This window comes from Garra rufa, chromosome 2 (genome assembly GCF_049309525.1).
Source record: "Garra rufa chromosome 2, GarRuf1.0, whole genome shotgun sequence".
Lineage (NCBI taxonomy): Eukaryota > Metazoa > Chordata > Actinopteri > Cypriniformes > Cyprinidae > Garra > Garra rufa.
Genome location: NC_133362.1, coordinates 35,071,031 through 35,091,460, shown reverse-complemented (window position 1 = coordinate 35,091,460; position 20,430 = coordinate 35,071,031). Strand labels below are relative to the sequence as shown.

The window sequence follows — 20,430 nt, the reverse complement described above, 5'->3', positions numbered from 1 at the left end:
CTATGGTAAGCTTCACACCGACACCCCAGGAATACATTTATGTTGTTTATATGTCGACTATCTGCTCTAACACCCAGCGTCTTCACAAATCAATGCTGCGTTTCCCACTGAGAGGGTAATTGGAAGACAGTGTCCAGTAGGTGCCATTTCCCATGGAGTCAGGTGGTGAATTATTCACCAGTCCACACGGTAAACAGTGCGCTCGCTCAAGATACCGCTGCCTTTGTGTGCGTCTGTGCATTCCAATCAGATGGGTCACACTGAAGACATTTTTATCCCTTGAGCTGTACAGTAGCTTACAGCTTGATCATTTACATAATTAAAGCATTGGCAGTGAATCGGGGGGCTTGTGTTTGTGTGGGCAGCCTACTTGAATGATAATATTTGTGTTGCGATGTTCGGTATGTGCTCATGAATATGGAAATCTGTCAGGTGTGCTGATCTGAGGTAAATTGATTATTTATGTAATTGCATTTTTGTGTTTGTTGTGTTTCAAGTCGCTCCAGGAGGCTGTTTACCCAGTCTAATGAGAATGGAAGTGAAACATAACATCTACATTTTCATATAGATTTTCAATTTAATCTCGCAGCCAATTGATGCACACTTATATTTGGTTATGAATAATGCTGAGCTTGCCGTGGTTGTGATTGGACAGTCGTTAGGTGGTGTTTGTTTTTAGTTTGACGCTTGTTGTCTAGCTGTTCCTCTGCTGTACTACTGATTGACGTCACTGGAGCTCAGCAGGTTCCTGCAGGGTTCCTCCTTTGTGGTTTTGTGGAACCGAGTTGTAGCCGCAGTTACTCTGTAGTGTCTCCTGTGGGAATCTGCCAGTAAACACAGTCATATTGTTGTGTTAGCACTTTTCTGAATGCACTGAACTGAAGATATGTTTTCAGAATCTGCAAAATGTTAATTATTTTATCAAAATAAGAGGGATCATACAAAATGGATGTTATTTTTTATTTAGTACTGACTTGAAAAAGATATTTCACATGCAAGATGTTATAGTCCACAAAGGAAAATAATAGTTAAATTTATAAAAATGACTCAGTTCAAAAGTTTACATACACTTGATTCTTAATACTGTGTTGTTACCTGAATGATCCACAGCTGTTTTTTTTGTTTAGTGATTGTTGTTCATGAGTCCCTTGTTTATCCTGAACAGTTAAACTGCCCGCTGCTCTTCAGAAAAATCCTTCAGGTCACACTAATTCCTTGGTTTTCCAGCATTTTTGTGTATTTGAACCCTTTCCAGCAATGACTGTATGACTTTTGAGATCCATCTTTTCACACTGAGGACAACTGAGGGACTCATATGCAACTATTACAGAAGGTTCAAACACTCACTGATGCTCCAGAAGGAAAAACCATGCATTAAGAGCCGGGGGGTGAAAACTTTTGAACAGAATGGAGATGTGTACATTTTTCTTATTTTGCTTAAATATTATATTTTTTCATTTAGTACTACCCTTCAGAAGCTACAGAAGATACTTACATGTTTTCCAGAAGACAAAATAAGTTGAATTTACCCTGATCTTCAAATCAGGGTTATCCTCTTAATGCATGTTTTTTTCCTTCTGGAGCATCAGTGAGCATTTAAACCTTCTGCATTAGTTGCATATGCCCCCCTTAACAATAATTGTTACAAAATGTTAAATTGTTAAATTAATGTTTGTATCAAATAGTATCAAGCAAACAAGATGATTATTACTTTTGATGCACTTTTGATGTGTTACCCACCCCTTCACAAAGTCAAGTGAAGTCTGAATGGCATGGATTTGTCCAAATTACATGGATCTAATACAATTTCAGTACTTTTTGTTGTCAGTGCAGAGGTCCTTTTGTTCACATATGTTATTAAGACACTTGTTGTCAGACCACAACACAACCTCCCTCTCATCTTGTGAAACGCTGTAGCAGTCTGATATAACGGCGTATCACTTTCCTCTGGGGGCTGGCCATTTTCCCTTCAAGCAGCCCCTTGAGTTACTAACACCTTTAATATCGCTTTTCATCACTTCCATGAATGTCTTTTGAAAGGCTGTGTATCTTTTACATAGTCACGGCGGGATAATGAGGAAACCAAATTCAGATTTGGGAGCAGTTTTTTAAAATTTGTGTTTTAAAGCTTTGAAGGTGGGAAACTCATACATCACGACTTTGTGTCAGCATTGCCGCGGCGGGGGAACAGTTTCTTTCTTCGGCTCATTTGCATGCCATTTCATTTGAACTACACAGCTTACTCTTTTAGATTCTCTCAATATCTGCCACTAATATGAAGAGGCTCATCTGCAGGCCAGCTACATCACCTGTCAGCTAAATTATGCATGGGATCTGTTAAAGTGCACTTTTGAAGAGGCCTGTCAAGAGGCAGAGAGAAGTCAAAATGCCCTAATTAGAATTCAGTCTCACCAGTGCTGAGAAACAATGTGAACTCGATTGAAAATGTGTAGGAAATTATCACATGAAACTGCACAACGAGAAACACACAACGATATGGTCAAAGAGTGCTGTGCAGTATAGTTCTGCAAAGTGGATCATCCCATGTAAACCGTTGTGTGTGTGTTTGTATTAGTGAGTCATATTTCAGGCCATGACTGTACTGGGCCATGTGAGAAGCCTTGAATCCAGATTCATCTTCTGCTCTGTCTGTAAACACCACTTTCATGATGCAACTTGAAACGGCACACAGCATGCTATATTTAAAACAATAGCTCTTTAGCACCCTTGTTCGCTCTTGTAATGGGTTATGTGAGGAGCAGTATGCATATTTATATACTTAGCTGTTAAGGTCATAATCATAAGTATCAATGACATGATGGTATTTATTTATGATTAGTTAAAGGAGTAGTTCACTTTCAGAACAAAAATTTACAGGTAATGTACTCACCCCCTTGTCATCCAAGATGTGCATGTCTTTCTTTCTTCAGTCGTAAAGAAATGGTGTTTTTTGAAGAAAACATTTCAGGATTTCCCTCGATATAATGGACTTCTATGGTGCCCCCGAGTTTGAACTTCCAAAATGCAGCTTAAAGGGCTCTAAATGATCCCAGCCGATGAAGAAGGGTCTTATCTAGCAAAACGATCGGTTATTTTCTAAAAACATTTACAATTTATATACTTTTTAATCTCAAACGCTCGTCTTCCCGAGCTAGACAAAACGAGTATTTGAGGTTAAAAAATATATAAATTGTAATTTATTTATTTTTTTCAGAAAATAAGCCATATTTTTTGTAGATAAGACCCTTCTTTCCTCAGCTGTGATTGTTTAGAGCCCTTTGAAGTTGCATTTTAGAAGTTCAAACTCGGGGGCACCATAGAAGTCCATTATATGGAGAGAAATCCTGAAATGTTTTACACAAAAAAACAATTTCCTTACAACTGAAGAAAGAAAGACATGAACATCTTGGTTGACAAGGGGGTGAGTACATTTTCTGTACATTTTTGTTCTGAAAGTGAACTACACCTTTAATTTACTGAAAATTTTAGAAATACCAGGGTGATACAACTGTCCTGATGTAATGAAAAACAAAAATATTAATTAAATGACACATCATGAAAATCTGACTTTTTCCGTGTTTAAGTGCTATAATTGGGTCCCTGGAGCATCTACTAACCAAGAAAACGTGAAAAACAACAATCCAGCAACTGTTTTGACATCTGAAAAAACAAGCGCATCTGATTTCGCTCCCCTTGTGACATATAAAGGGGATCTTAAAATATTTCGGCCCCCTAATCTGCATGTTTCTACCTACGGCACCAACTATTTTTTTCCCGCTGGCAAAAACGGTGTACCAGTTTTAACGTTATGGCAAAAGTTTGAGCAAAGCATGCTAACTGTTCACAGACGAGCACAGAACACTATTTAGAGTCTCAGCCTCAGAGGAGACGAGAGCAGTGGGTTTATTGATTTATTTACTGTATATTACTGCTGCTACACAGATCTAATATAAACGTGGTTTCTTTCCCAGCTGTTTACCTTCACAGACGTAACTGACTGTTTTTGTAACTCTGTTTTTGTAACTTTTAACATAAACTTGTGTGTTTGATTGTTTAAGCGCAATAAGACATGAAAGAGAATTTAGTTTAGTACTCACTCTCAAAACCCTCAAAAGTTTAAACTAATATGATTTAAAATGCATTATTTCAGCGTGTTCGACACATGAGTCAAAACCAGATGTTTTTAGCAGAGTGTCTTAGGTATGAGCTGTAAAGGCACAGCCCTATTTTGGAAAAGGGGGGCGGGGAGCAGCAGCTCATTTGCATTTAAAGAGTCTTGCATGAAAACAGTGTGTTTCTGTTTCCACTCAAAATTGGCATTTTCAAATGATGTAATAAATGATCTGTGGGGTATTTTGAGTGTTGCCAACTAATTTTTAGGGGAGTTTGCTATAGAAAAGTGTATTTGTTGCTAAAAGTTGCTAAATGATGTTGTGATGTCATTGTGTCAGAGGTGGGCAGTAACGAATTACTTCGTTACATTTACTTGAGTAAATTTTTGGGGTAACTAGTACTTTTGGAGTATATTTAAAGATAGGTACTTTTACTCTTACTCAAGTACATTTATAGTGAAAAAACTTTACTTTTACTTCGCAACATTTGATGGCGTTCCTCTGTTACTGTCCTCAGAAACGTGTTGTTGGAATTTTCTGATAAAACCTGATAAAACAGCGTTAATGCTGCTTTGTGTACAGCCGTTACTAGGGAAACCGTAATATTTCAGCGCTCCTAAAGTGCCCCCTCCTGACAGAGAATGAATTTTTCATTTCCAATACATTCTTTTCAGCTGTTTATTAGGGCTGGTCCGAATACCATTTTTTGAGCTTCGAAGCTTCGGTGTAATCCACACCGAATATTCGAAGCTTCGGTGGGAGGGGCTGAACATATTCTTCTCTCTAATAAAGGCAGGAATCTCTATATGTCTTTCTGTTTGCATTTTTATTATGTCGAGAACAGTTCATCCAAACGATTTTTGCTGTGGACCCAAGGAAGTGCAGTGTTGCATTTTGGTGCAATATGGACACAACACGTTCAGAACTAATAAATTGTAATTGATAAATTGAATAAATTGAAATAAATTGAACATTGCTTGTTGGATGCGGAGCGCCTCACGCAGGCAGAGCTTATATGCTTCGAGAACGGACACTGCGCTAGTAATACAAAACACACAGCTCTGTTAAGAGCAATACTTTTAATAAGGTAGCCTAACATTTTTTTAACAAACAAATCACTTCCAAATCAGAAATTAGCAGCACAGTAATTACTGACACCGTAAAGGGTAGGCTATTTAAATAAAAGAAGAACGAAAAAAAATGGCGCTGTTTATACATAAATTATTTATACCTAAATTATTTATAAATAAATATATATACATTATATATAACGTTTGTGTATATAAGCCTGTATATAAAATACATATGTATATTATTTTGAAACCCAAAATAAATGAGGCTCAAACATTAGTAACAAACGTAGGCTATAAGTGTTTATTTGAGCACTACAAAACGCTAAAATAAATCAAATAAATAATACATTTAAATATGAAACTAGCCTAAATAAGAATGTTAAATAGGCTATTGAACAAACATTTGTTGCAAAAATTCCTAAAACCTTGCCCGGACCTGCTCCGACAGCTCATCAGAATTACTGACCCGAGTCCGACTGGAACCCGTCTTTTTTCTCTTTCTCTTCCCCATTGCACAGCTGCTGTTTTTAATAGCAAAGTGATTACATTTATGCTCGTTTATTTAGGTTATAAAGTTAATTTAGAAATATATTTGGAACACTTTTTATTTGTTAAATTTAGGTTTTTGTTTTTTAAAGTAATGACCAAGCTGCGGCAGACAGATCAATTTAGCCCTCTCAAGTCATCACGATTTCAATTAAAATCCATAGATATAAAAAAAACTTAAAGCATATCACAATATTAGTTGAATCGTTTAACCTAGATAAAAGTGTGCTATTAGGCGCATATCCAGTCGTTTGTGCGGAGAGTAAAGCTGAAGCGCGCTTTGCAGATCATGGAAGCGCCAGCGCTATGTGAAACTTCATTTTTGCTCATAAAGACTAATATATCATCCGGAACTGTAAAAAAATAATTTAAATAATTCAAATCGAAAACAAAACTCTTTCATTAGCTTTCAAGATCGTCAACTTCATCTTTGTGTCAAATACTAGTTTATTAATAAATAATTTAAATATCTCCTTACTTTTTCCCCCCAACACATTCATGGTAATTATTTTTGCTGGGGCTTTGCGGTCAGCTTTAGCATTTAAACGCGGAAGCGCGGTTGTCATTGCGACAGTCACAGCCCTAGTTTTGCTTCCACCATTCAAGTGGGCTTGACTGTTCTTTATAGTGTCTCAAAAATTACTCAATGTCTCTCTTTTTTTTTTTTTTTTTTTTTGCTGTCTCTGTGTTAGTGGCGCAGCAGTCTGATCTTATTCATTCATATTTAAGTGCGAATGAGAATGGGGGGATGAATCGCGGGGGATGCAAGGTGTATGAAAAAAAACCCCGAATATTCGAATCTCAAAATTTAAAATCGAATGCCAACCCACCGAACGAATATTCGAATAATCGAATATTCTGGTCCAGCCCTACTGTTTATGGTCAAATGATTGCAATTATTGACCCGTATTTTTATGCAGCAAACACAGAGTTGTAAATGTAAAAAGTTAAGGTGCCTTCTAAAAATCTAAACAAGTACAGTAATATTTATGTTTTAAATAAATATAGTAAATTATATACTCAATTTATCCCTTTTAATGTTATAAAGGATGAAATGCCATAGTGTAAGAGTTTTGTTTTTGTGTGAAACTGTATCTGAATTTTAAATCATGTCATTTTATGGATTAATATTCTACTTTGCATTGTCCAATCACATTACTGTTTATTTTACTTTTGCAGATCTTAAAAAGGGTTATGAATTGCTTTAAATTAATATTTAAAAATTCTGCAGATACACTAAATGAAATAAATATAATGAAATAAAATTACTTCCTTGATATTTGTTTATATTTGTGTATTAAAAACATTTTTGATTAGACTTCTATCTGATTTTCTATATTTAAAAAAAAAAAAGGTATTTTTTTATTTTTTATTTGGGCTAGTTAAATTAATTTTCGGGCTACCAGAAATTTCGAAATTTTGCGAGCCTTGTGTGTGTGTGTGTGTGTGTGTGTGTGTGTGTGTGTGTGTATGTATATGTATATGTGTGTGTATATATATATATATATATATATATATATTACTTCAGCCTATGTTTACAGGGAGAGGTGTGTGGAAGCCTTCCAAACAGTCTTCCACTTCATATCAATCAGATCAGAAGTAACTAGCTACTTGAGTACTTTTTCCATCAAATACCTTTTTACTCTTACTCAAGTAACTATTAAGATTGTTACTTTTACACTTACTTGAGTAAATATTTCCATAAGTACTTGTACTTTTACTTGAGTACAGATTTTGGGTACTCTACCCACCTCTGCATTGTGTGATGACTTCATTACATAATCACGCTGCAAAATTGTGGCACTGCATCAGATCTCAGCAAAAAAAAAAAAAAAAAAAAAAAAAAAAAATATATATATATATATATGTTAATTTAGATTTGTTCGTTAAATAATATAAATGCATAAAATGGTAATAAAATATAAATAACCGTATTTTTTTTTTTTTTTTTTAACCTGCATTTTATATTACTCATTGTATTTTGAGTTTTCTGGTTACACAGATAATGAATAACGGACAATGTCTTGAAAAATTACTAGTAATTTTTTTCATTTTTAGATATTTTTCTTAAGGTGTACTAACTGATCAACAGTTGCAGGTGCAAGCTACTAACAAGGTACATCATAAATGTTTAATTTAATTATTATTATTTTTATTAAATGATTTTGAGCTGAAAATTCATATACACATTCTGGGGACACCTGAGACTTACATTACAAAGGGGCACAATAAGTCTGAATACCTTATTAAATAATTTTTAGTAATAGTATTTCTTAAAGTTTATATACTGTAACTCATCTTCTCTTTTTAAAGACTAATCAGAACTTCAGGTCATTTGACCCTATGACAAGGCAAGGTTTGTTAAATTGCAGAATATGCTTTATAATTTATAAATTAAAAATTACATTATTATTATTATTATTATTATTTTTTATTTTTATTTTTTTTTTGCAAATAATAACTGCATTCATGTTGTCAGGTAAAAATATCATTATTTTTTATTTGATGGTTACACCACATGACATTTTAGAGAATAAATTTGAATTTAAAGATTAAAAGATGCAGTTATACAAATACAAAGTGTACATTTCTAAGAACTTGGCATGTGTGTTAAAGGATTAGTTTACTTCCAGAATAAAAAAAATCCTGATAATTTACTCACACCCATGTCATTCCAGAATTTTTTCTCCATATTGTGGACTTCAATGGTTCCCAATAGGTTGAAGGTCCAAATTGCAGTTTCAGTGCAGCTTTCTACAAATGCTCATCTTGCAGTAGCTCTGCAATGCGTGTTTGAGACTTCACGCATTACATAATCGTGTTAAAAAAAGGTCACACGTGGTTAGTTCTTCATCTGTGTACTCCGGTTCAAAAAGGTAGGGTACAACAAAAAAGTCCATCTCATTTTCTCCTTTAACTTCAAAATCGTCCGAAATTGTTGTTTTACCTTTTTTTGTCAAGGGCATTTGACTTTCTTTGCACGTTTGCTTTTTAAACACTGGTTGGTATTTCTGCCTACGTCACACTTGACCTTTCCGACATGACTATGTACAGTAATGCGTGAAGTCCAGCTAGTGCAAGATTTGTGTTTTTTATAGAAAATGACAGATTGTTTTGCTAGATAAGACACTTATTTCTTGGCTGGGATCGTGTAGAGCCCTTGAAGCTGCGTTGAAACTGCAGTTTGGACCTTTCCAAGCCATTCATCCCCATTAAAGTCCATTATATGGAGAGAAATGTTGGAATGGTTTCCTCAAAGTCCTTAATTTCTTTTTGACTAAAGAAAGAAAGAAAGACATGAACATCTTGGATAATGTGGAGGTGAGTAAATTACCAGGAACTAATCCTTTAAAAAGACAGACAGCTTTTAGGAACAGCAGTAAAATCCTTTCTCCCATTGATATGTTTGTATGTGTTTGTGAATCCTTTGCTCCTCCAGTGCTGTAATTGTGGGTAATGGGTTTGCAGTGAGCTCGTGAGAGATGAGCGCAGTGCTGGCACCGATGTTTCCAGATGAATAACTGGGTCAGTTTAAAGACGATGCCTCTTATCGTCTCAGTTCATCAGAAGTGCTCAGCTTTTCAGCAACCAGGCACAGTAAACACTCAGCTGCAAGGAAGTGAATGTTTGGTGGTGGTTGTCTTTTGTGGGTTTATTTAGCACTGTAGCTGAATTCTGTGTGTGTGTTTTGTGAAGCCATCCATTCAAATGACTTCCTCTTAAAACAAGTGATTTTCTAGTACATTTTGGTTTCTTGTTTGATGTGAAGATCTTTAGTCTTACTGTCACCAACCTGCTGTAAGGACTCTAGATTAGGTCAGTGTGAACACACCCACAGAACAAGCACACTGTGCCCTCTTGTGGAGGAAGACAACTATGAAGTCAAATGAGAGACATCTGCCTTGAAACTCCAAAACGGCTTTTAATGTGCTCCACCAGCATCTTTGATCAAAAGTAGTTCTTCTGAATGATGTTGGAGTGCCTGGTATCTCTTGCAGTGAAGGAGGAGTGTGGCTTTCCAAGGTCTTTGCTTATCTTGAGCCGCGCAGCTCCTCTTCCTCCGGCTGCTACTCACTGGAACTCACTATCAGCCAGACAAAGAGCTCCAATTAAAAATGCATCAAGGTGTTTTCTCACTAGACAATGTGGGATATCAATCCAAATACAGGCCGCATGAAAATAATCAGCCTCCCGTCATCAATAATGGATGCTTCTTCGAGAGGTTTTGTATATTGCTTTGACGGGATAATGTTAAGCTAAGACAACTGCTTTATAAGCTTGAAAAGAAGGCATATGTAAAGCAATATGAGTATTGTTGGTGGTCGCAGAGACAATGGTTCGCCTGCTTTAGGTCTATGATCAGTCTGTAACAGAAGTGAAGACTACATCCGGTTAACAAATGTTGTTAACAAATAGCTTCTTCCAGGGACTACTTTAAATGCCTGGACTGTGTGTGTGTGTGTGTGTGTGTGTGTGTGTGTGTGTGTGTGTGTGTGTTTGTGTGTGTGTGTGTGCTCTTTATTTATGTATTATTATTTATTTTGGGGGAGGTGAATTAATTATTAATTAATTAATTTATTTTATATATTATTATCTTTATTATTATATGTTCTTATTTGTTTGTTTGTTAATTTTCAGTGAGATTAATCCATTATATATTTTTTTCTTGTTATTATTTATTTGTTTATTTTAAATAAGATTAATCAATAATACATTTTTTATTTCTTGTTCTTATTTATTTGTTTGTTTATTTAGATTAAGACTGTTTATTTATTTGTTTTCAGTTAGATTAATTGTATATATATAATTAATATTTATAATTATATATATTTTATATATTTATAATTATATTTTAATTTCTTATTTCTTATTTTTTTGTTTGTTTTCATTGAGATTAAGCAATCATATACTTTTCATTTCTTGTTCGTATTTATTTATTTATTTATTTATCTTAAGGGAGATTAATCCATTGTTTTATTTCTTGTTCTTATTTATTTCTTTATTTTTAGGGATTATATTATTTCAATTATATTATTTTTTTTATTTCTTGTGCTTAGTTATTTATTTATTCATGTATTTATTTTGAGGGAGATTAATCAATTATTAATTAATTAATTTATTTATTATATATATTATTATATTTATTATTATATGTTCTTGTTTGTTTGTGTATTTTCAGTGAGATTAATCATTATATAATTGTATTTCTTGTTCTTATTTATTTATTGATTTTGAGTAAGAATAATCAAAGTGTTGTATTTCATGTTCTTCTTTATTTATTTATTTAATTGAAGTAAGATTAATCAATTATACATTTTGTATTTCTTATTCTTATTTATTTTATTTATTTGTTTTTTTTTTAGATTGAGACTATTTATTTATTTGTTTTCAGTGAGATTAATTAATTTATTGTTCTTGTTTGTTTGTTTGTTTGTTTTCACTCCCCCCAATCAACCAAGCAATCATAGACGTTTTATTTCTTGTTCGTATTTATTTATTTATTTATTTATTAATTTATTAATTAATTTATTTATTTTGAGAAAGATTAATCCATTGTTTTATTTCTTGTTCTTATTTACTTATTTATTTTTAGGGAGAATAATTAATTGTTTTATTTTTGTTGTACTTATTTATTTATTTTCAGTGAGAATAATCAATTGTGTTTTATTTCTTGTTCTTATTTATTTATTTGTTAGTTTGTTTTCAGTGAAATTAATTATTTTTATTTCTTGTGCTTATTTATTTATTTATTTTTAGGTAGATTAATCAATTATGTTTTATTTCTTTTATTTCAAAAGTTTGGGGTCAGTAAGATTTATTAAATGATTAAATTAAATGATTTGTTAAATGATTAAATGATTTATTTGTATTGATTTATTTCTTAGTTTTTTGGAAACTAATACTTTCATTCAGCAGCTTTGATCAAAAGTGACAATATAAAGAATACATTGTAAGTATATTTCAAATAAACACAGTTCTTTTAAACATTCTATGCATCAGAGAATTTTGAAAAAATCGAATATATCAAAGGAAATTAAAATTCAACCATAAGAGAGTTTTACTGAGCATTTTGCAGGGTCAGATGAGTCCACTGGTATTTTTAAATATGCAGTCGATTTTGTACATCCATAATCTAAGACACAAAACACAATCTAAGACCCAAAACTTCAAGTGCAAGTCAGTGTAATACATTTTTTTAAGTAATGTTTTAATCATATTTGTGTCAATAATATCATGTCCTCTTGCAACCTTATTTCTTAATTATGTCAAGCTATGTTGTCCAATGAAATGAATGCAAATTAACAGGGAAGCGTTTAGGGTAATTTTTTTTTTTGTTAAAAGTTTTGGATTTTACTGATGGGAGCTAAAATCATAGCCATTATGTAATGACAACTAAGTTGAGAAAAAGGAAATGTTATTAATTTTTTAGATTGGAAAAACAATGAATGGCCTAAGTGGTCTGAACATGACACGTAACATGATCCACGTTCGGCCCAATTGCTTTGCACACAACCACACAATGAATCATTGTGCCTAATAATACTGAAAAAAGCGAATCGCTCGAGCAGAACTCGTCCGTGTGTAGAATTACTTCTCAAATGGACTCCTGCCTTTGACCTCATGAGGTGAGCCGGTATAGTTCTCCACTGTTGGATACACAAACACCCTGTCTGGCAGCTGCAGTTTCCAGTCTTTAATGTTTGAGATGTCCACTCTCCGGCCAACAGCCCTTTGAACCTTAAGGGTTGACAAGGTCCAATCACACTATACCACACAAAAAGAGACTTTTCCATTCACCTCGAAAGTCAACCTAGGCCAGTGACAGGACTTGTTCCATTTCCAGTTTTAGAGTGTCTAGAGTGTTCTTTCACAGCTTTTCAGGCCCAATTGTGATCATGAGTGCTTTATTTAAGCTGTAAGTTACCAGTGTTTTAATGGTAATATAGTCAGAGGTGCCTGATTTTAGAAAACGGTTATAATTGTTCATTGTTCATTCTCAGTATGGAAGCTGGCAGACTAGTGTGGATTAAAGATCTGAAACAAGAAGTGACCTCATTTAGTAGACTCTATAAGAAACAGCAGTATAAATCTCATCATACTGCATTTTTTTCCTCTTTTTGCTGTGCAGGGATTTTAAAACTAATGTGGTAGACTGCCAAAATCTACTTATTGGAAAAGACAGGCAAGGATACTTCACATCTCTGCTCTTTAATCACAAGCGGTGTGCATTTGCATTTTCTTTAGTCTGCAGTTCAGATGCTATATATTTCTGACATGTATGTGTCGTAGCCCATTTTCATAAATGTCACTGTTGAAGTTGACGATGTAAATGACAGAACACAAGCCTGCTATTTAAAATAATAGGTCTTATGTATATGTATACTATAGTATTTTTTAAAGGTCATAGCATCGCAAATTCTTTTATACAGATACACTACTACAGGTCTAAGTGTGCTGCAAGGCTCTTTATCAGACCTTTTATAGTGGGACTGGATGGAAATTATAAGGAAGAGAGGGGAATAATAAAAGTGGGACTCAAACCTGTGTAACCCATATGAGCACCACAACTGAATATGTCTTGGGCATGTGCTATAGCTGCCAAAGCAAATGTGATATGTAATGGGTATTTCAACAATCTAAATTGTTGCGGTTTTATATTTCCACAGTCAGCTTCACACTGACATATGACTTCTACACATGGTGACAATAGGGGCTTTCGCGCCGGAGGAACCTTTTTTATAATTCCTAGAACTATTGGCGGAGGATCCTGCTTTTTGGCATGTTTGCACTGCAGGAATTAGGAATGGTTTTACTTATCTTGGTTATCTTGGTTTGTAACTAAATTAGCTGCCACTTTAGAGTAGGGTATAAAACAGTTATTTATGAACTACCAATAACGAAAGCACTCATACCTCATTTTTTTTCACGTTTTATGTTGCTGCCTTACGTTAAACTGTTTTTTTCCACCTTAGTCTACACTTCATGCACCATAATGACAGAGCAAAAACAGAATTGTCACAATTTCCTAAATTTGTAAAAAAAACTGAAATAAGTACATTGCATAAGTATTCATACCCAGTACTCATACTCAGTACTGAAGCACCTTTACACCCTTTACAAGTCTTTTTGAGTATGATGCAACAAGATTTGCACATCAAAATTAGGCAATTATCTGACATTCTTTGCCTCACCTCTTCAGCTCTCAAGCTCTGTCAGCTTGGATGGGGTCTGGCAGACATTTTCAGGTTTCTCCAGAAATATTTGATTGCAGAGTTGTCTATAAGCCACTCAAACAGGGTCATTGTCCTGTTGGTAGGCGAACCTCCTGAGGTTCTGAATGCTCTGGACTGGGTTTTTATTAAGGCTATCTCAATATTTTGGTGCATTGAGCTTTTCTTCTACTCTGACGTAGTCTCAGTCTGGACCTTTTATTACGATGCGTGTGCCTTTCCAAATCATACATTTAATTGAATTTGCCACAGGTTAACTTCATTCGAAGTGAAGTAACATCTACAAGCAATATGAATTCAAAATTTTTACTTTCCCAGATAAGGGTATGAATACTTATGCATTGGAATAATTCAAGTTTATTTATTTTTATTTTTTTTATAAATTTGCAAAGATGTTAAAAAACTGTTTTTGCTTTGTCATTATGATGTATGTTGTGTAGATCGATGTAGAAAAAAGTAATTTAAAGCAGTTTAACACAAGGTAGCAAAACAAAACTAAATGTGAAAAAAATGAAGGGGTATGAAGACACTGTAAGTGTTGGCCAAACACATATGAAACACTGGCTACCCGACATTTTTAAAAAGCCATGTTAAAATATTTACTCCACAAACATGGAGAACTGCGATAACGGCATTTACCTGTTCTATGCACTGTTGTGTTATGTTCTCAGCCTTAATGTGGAGATTTTGTCTCTTAGTCCAACTTTTTGCTCCTTCAGTTGCGTAAATTGTGTTTACATTCCATTTTGTTATCACAAAACACTCACAAAACAAAAACAGCTCTAATCATGGCGTCCTTCATTTACCGATTGTTGACATTTGTAAATGCCTGTGAATACAGATGTGACAATCGGCCGCTTCAGAGTTCCTGCTGCCGTTGCGAATGCAACCAGGAAAACAGCCTGAGGGAGAAATTGCGATGTGAAGGCCCTTATTATCACTTGATATGGCAGTAAATGTTAACTATAGATTTTTTTTATTTTTTATAAAGCAGATGTGGTGTATTGTTATTATAGTGTAAATAGTACAATCACTATGGTTAGTGTACAAAAATCAGGGTGGTAATGTAGGGATTGAAGTTTTCTAATCTTTTGTTCATGACACATTTTCTCCTGTGACTTTTCCCACTGGTGTGGAAGCTGTTTGGTTGACACTGGTCATTGCACTGGCCGGGTGTATGCATGTGTACTACTCCACCACACACCATAACATACTGTAGCAGCCATTCGATAGCAGTTGTCTCAGTTTCACCTGATATGGGGATAGTGTGTATCTCACATGCAGCGTCCCAGGAAAGATCAAATGATTTGACCTCAGGAGCTTTGTGCTCCTCGCACCCCTCTTCCGTCCTCGCCGCTCCACCGAGCCGGGGCTACTAGTGCAGGGGCTTCCCTTTATTCAGAGCATCAACACTTTGAGTATGTGCTGTAATTGTAAACCTGCGTTTTGCACAGACCTATACACACATTTCCCTTGTAAGGTAAAAATATTAAACACTGTTTGAAAGTTAAATTGACCACTCTGTTATGTACAGTTGAAGTTTACATACACCTTGCAGAATCTGCTAAATGTTAATTATTTCATCAAAATAAATAAGAGGGATCATACAAAAAGCATGTTATATTTAGTACTGACCTGAATAATATATTTAACATAAGATGTTTACATATAGTCCACAAAAGAAAATAATAGTTGAATTTATAAAAATCAGTCTGACCCAATTCAAAAGTTTGCATACACTTGATTCTTAATACTGTGTTGTTACCTGAATGATACACAGCTGTTTTTTTCTTTGTTTGTTTAGTGATAGTTGTTCATGAGTTCTTGTTTGTCCTGAACAGTTAAACCACCTGCTGTTCTTCAGAAACATCCTTCAGGTCCCACAAATTGTTTGGTTTTCCAGCATTTTTGTGTATTTAAACCCTTTCCAACAATTACTATATGGTTTTGAGATCCAACTTTTCACACTGAGGACAACTGAGGGACTTATATGCAACTATAGAAGGTTTAAACACTCACTGATGCTTCAAAAGGACACACAATGCATTAAGAGCCAGGGAGGGAAAACTTTTGAAAAGAATGAGGATTTGTACATTCTTCTTTTTTTTTCATTTAGTACTACCATTCAGAAGCTACAGAAGATACTTGCATGTTTCCCAGAAGACAAAATAAGCTACATTTACCCTGATCTTAAACCCTGAGTTTAGATTTCCAGCAGTTGTTTGCTTTTCAACAGCTTGTTTTATTTACACACACCCAGTGATCATTGTCTCTTGTTCACTGATGACAGCTGAATATCAATGATTTATTCAGTCCTTTGTTTAAAAAAAGAAAAGAAAAGTCCTTCTCAGTGTCTCTCAAAAGTTACTCTCTTGATTAAATTCATTTAATTTTCTGAGAGCTCAAACTGGAGCATGTCTATCCCTAGTGAGCTGTCTTTCTAGACTGCTTTACAGGCATGTTTGAGTGTTTAAATGAACCCACAATGTACATAAACAATGGTTAGGTTAGGTTTGGAAACACAGTGTGATTTGGTGAGATCACATACAGTTTTATGACATTTCCTGTATATTACGTCTCATTCACACGTGTAGTATGGATACAAATGAGCTGTGCTCATTGTTGAACAGCTCCAGGATTAAACTGTTCTCTGTAAGTGGTACTGTTCTCAGTGGACCTTCACTAATGATATCCTTTCCCCTTTCTCTCTTTTCTTTCTCTCTCCCCCTCCAGGTGGTGTTGGTCTTTGCACTCAGCATCGGAGCTCTGGGAATATACTTCATAGATTCTTCGGAGTGAGTACTATTCTGATCCAACAACTCTTGCCTGAATTATTTATTCTCACAAGAGTCAAAGGATGTTAAATAATGAGATCTTAGAAACTAGTTATTTCCTTTGCCTTATTTCACTATAAAGGCACTTTCCATGAATGGCACACAATAAGAATAACTCAGAATTTTAGAAAATGTCAGAGCAAAGGCAAATAAACTTGAAATGTGAAATCTTTTATTTTATACTTATTTTTGTGTAGTTTGAAATGTATTCCTATTAGTGAAATTTGATACTTTAAGACAATTTAAAATATTTTTATAATTTGTTTCTAGCAGTACATAAAAATGTAAAATAACATTTGTAACAGAGTTCGTACAAGGTGCTTAAAGTGCTTGAAGTACTTGAATAGACTTTTTGAAATTTAAGACCTGGAAAACCCTTGAAAATAGCAATATTCCTAAAGGAGGTACTTGAAAAATACTTGAATTACTAAAAGAAAATCTATCTATGAAACAAGTCTTTAATTTTGTCAATAAGCACATATCTTTTCACGCAAAATTCATGCAAGTCATACCTTTTTCAGTTAATGTCAGGAAACAATCAAGCTAAGCAAGTAGTAGTACTGACAGTTTATGCTGGAACAGCTCCGATTGATTCAAACTTGTGTCTTCGATCATTCATTTCAAGCAGTTCACTAGCAAAAAACAGGTCAAATTAAAAGTCAGAAAACAGAGCTTTTCGAGACTGAATCAACTAAACCATTGTGTCGCAAAATGATTCACTATTTCAAAGTGCATCTAAATCGAATCGTGTATGGCAAATTATTTGTTTCAGTTTGGGACTTCAAATCATGTATTGCGAATAATTTAGATTGGAACTTTGCATATTGCGAATAATTTGTTTCAGGTGAGGACTTCAGATTGCATATTGCGAATCATTTGATTCAGGATCACGATTAATTTGATTTAGCTCGGAACTTCTGAGTGGGTTCGCAAATCTTTTGATTTAGATTGGAACTTCGGAATTGGTTTGCCAATCGTTTGGTATAAATCGGAACTTCGGAGCGAGAATCGCAAACAATTTGCTTTACATCTAAACTTTGGAGCGTGGATCGTGAATCATTTGATTTAGATCGGAACTTCAGAGTGCAGATTGCTAATCTTTTGATTAAACTTCAGAGGGGGTTTGCAAAGATTTTGCTTTAGATTGGAGCTTCGGAGCTCGGATCGCGAATCATTTGATTCAGATTGGGACTTCGGAGCGGGTTCGCAAATCTTTTGATTTAGAATGGAAATTCAGAGTGCAGATTGCTAATCTTTTGATTTAGATCGGAACTTCGGAATTGGTTTGCAAATCTTTTGCTATAAATCGGAACTTCAGAGCGAGGATCGCAAATCATTTGATTTAGATCGGAACTTTGTAGCGGGTTCGCAAATATTTAGCTTTAGATCGGAACTATAGAGCACAGATCGTGAATCATTTGCTTTAGATTGGAACTTCAGAGCAGGTTCGCAAATATTTTGCTTTAGATCGGAACTGGGGAGCACAGATCGCGAATCATTTGCTTTAGGTCGAAACTTTGGAGCGTGGATCGTGAATCATTTGATTTAGATCGGAATTTCAGAGCGCATATCATGAATAGTTTGCTTTAGATCGAAACTTTGGAGCGTGGATCGTGAATCATTTGATTTAGATCGGAATTTAAGAGCGCATATCATGAATAGTTTGCTTTAGATCGAAACTTTGGAGCGTGGATCGTGAATCATTTGATTTAGATTGGAACTTCAGAGCAGGTTCGCAAATATTTTGCTTTAGATCGGAACTGCGGAGCACAGATTGCGAATCATTTGCTTTAGGTCGAAACTTTGGAGCGTGGATCGTGAATCATTTGATTTAGATCGGAATTTCAGAGCGCATATCATGAATAGTTTGCTTTAGATCGAAACTTTGGAGCGTGGATCGTGAATCATTTGATTTAGATCGGAACTTCAGAGCGCATATCATGAATAGTTTGCTTTAGATCGAAACTTTGGAGCGTGGATCGTGAATCATTTGATTTAGATCGGAATTTCAGAGCGCATATCATGAATAGTTTGCTTTAGATCGAAACTTTGGAGCGTGGATCGTGAATCATTTGATTTAGATTGGAACTTCAGAGCAGGTTCGCAAATATTTTGCTTTAGATCGGAACTGGGGAGCACAGATCGTGAATCATTTGCTTTAGATCGAAACTTTGGAGTGTGGATCGTGAATCATTTGATTTAAATCGGAACTTCAGAGCGGGTTCGTGGATATTTTGCTTTAGATTGGAACTTTGGAGCATGGATGGCGAATCATTTGATTCAGATCGGGACTTCGATGCAGGTTTGCAAATCTTTTGCTTTAGACCGGAACTTCGGAGTGTGGATCGCAAATCATTTGTTTCAGATTTCTAGAAAACATCAAATTATTAATTCAGTTATAAAAATTTATTTTTATTAGTATACATTTATTTGTCTATTTCTATTATTTCAGAATTTGAAATGGAAGACATTGTTCGATAAGTGAGATCTCTAATTGAAGTCCTTGAAAATCAAAAATAAATAAATAAATAAATAAATACTTCTTGAAAAGTCCTTAAAAGTCCTGGAATTAATTTTACAGTATCTGTATGAACCCTGATGTAAACATTATTTGAGAAAAGATCAAACAGTATGCCACAATCTGTAGCATTGTTGCAAATTTAGCTTTAGCCTTAATAAATATAGATATCACTCAGTAGGAGTTTGCAAAATCAGGAATAACATTGATTTGTAAATTTACATTTCCCAAACCTTGAAAAAAATTGTTTGATTTCTTTGATTGATTTGAATTATTACAATAATTTAAAAAAGGTTGAACAGTTAAGCTTGAAGAATGCAGTAAATACTAAAATTTGCATGCATAAACCTCCAATAGTTTATCATTAGGAGTACAAGGCACAGATGATAGCAGGGCAGTCTACAGTGTTAAGGTACTATTTTCCCATATAGATAATGATACCATATTAATGAACCCTACATTCATTGGCACTGTTAAGGGTACCATTATATAATTCAGGGTTTTGTTCTCTTTCTTCTGTAATGTTGGACTTTAAAGACTCGAAGTGGCGGGATTATTTTGTCAATGAAAGCCAAGCATGCCAGTTTCCATGGTTACATTAGCAGAGCACCTCTGCCGCCCACCCCTCTCCCCTGTGCTCCCTAGAGAAAGGTGTGCTGTTAGCTGTTGCCCAGACAACCAGGTAGCAGTTTTTGAGATGAACTTTGCTCAATGTGGTGGCCAGTCTGTGTGTACTTTTACATCAGTGATTGTATAAGCGAAACTCAATCTCTATGAATATAGCAGTGAGTTTGATGTCAGCGATACAGAATGGTGTGTTGGCATAGGGCAGCATGTAAAAAGCCAACACGTGCAGTTTAAATCTAAGCTAAGCGCTCAAATGAGCATGTGTACAGACTCATATAAAGTCTTACATACAGTCTCTGTGTGTGCAAGCTGGAGCAAAGCCAGGCATGATGGGAGATTTTAATCCCTATAATGCTGGGATCAGGATGGTAAAGGAAGCAGAGGGAGGGCAAGCCACTGTGCTTAAATGCATCATTCAGAAAAACCCTGACCTGGCCCTTCATTTACAATACATGTTTTCATATTACAGCTTAGAGTCAGCGGCTTCCT

At 34.8% G+C, this 20,430-nt stretch overlaps 1 protein-coding gene across 6 annotated transcripts in view; it reads left to right on the top strand.

Annotated features, from left to right (window-relative positions):
- Positions 1-20,430, top strand: part of kcnma1a (potassium large conductance calcium-activated channel, subfamily M, alpha member 1a) — a 275,869-nt gene that overhangs the window by 113,445 nt on the left and 141,994 nt on the right. For all 6 annotated transcript variants that reach the window (XM_073834164.1, XM_073834163.1, XM_073834162.1 and 3 more), the window contains exon 3: positions 16,696-16,757. In XM_073834164.1, coding sequence (XP_073690265.1) covers positions 16,696-16,757 — 62 coding nt within the window. The remainder of the gene's footprint in view (positions 1-16,695; positions 16,758-20,430) is intronic.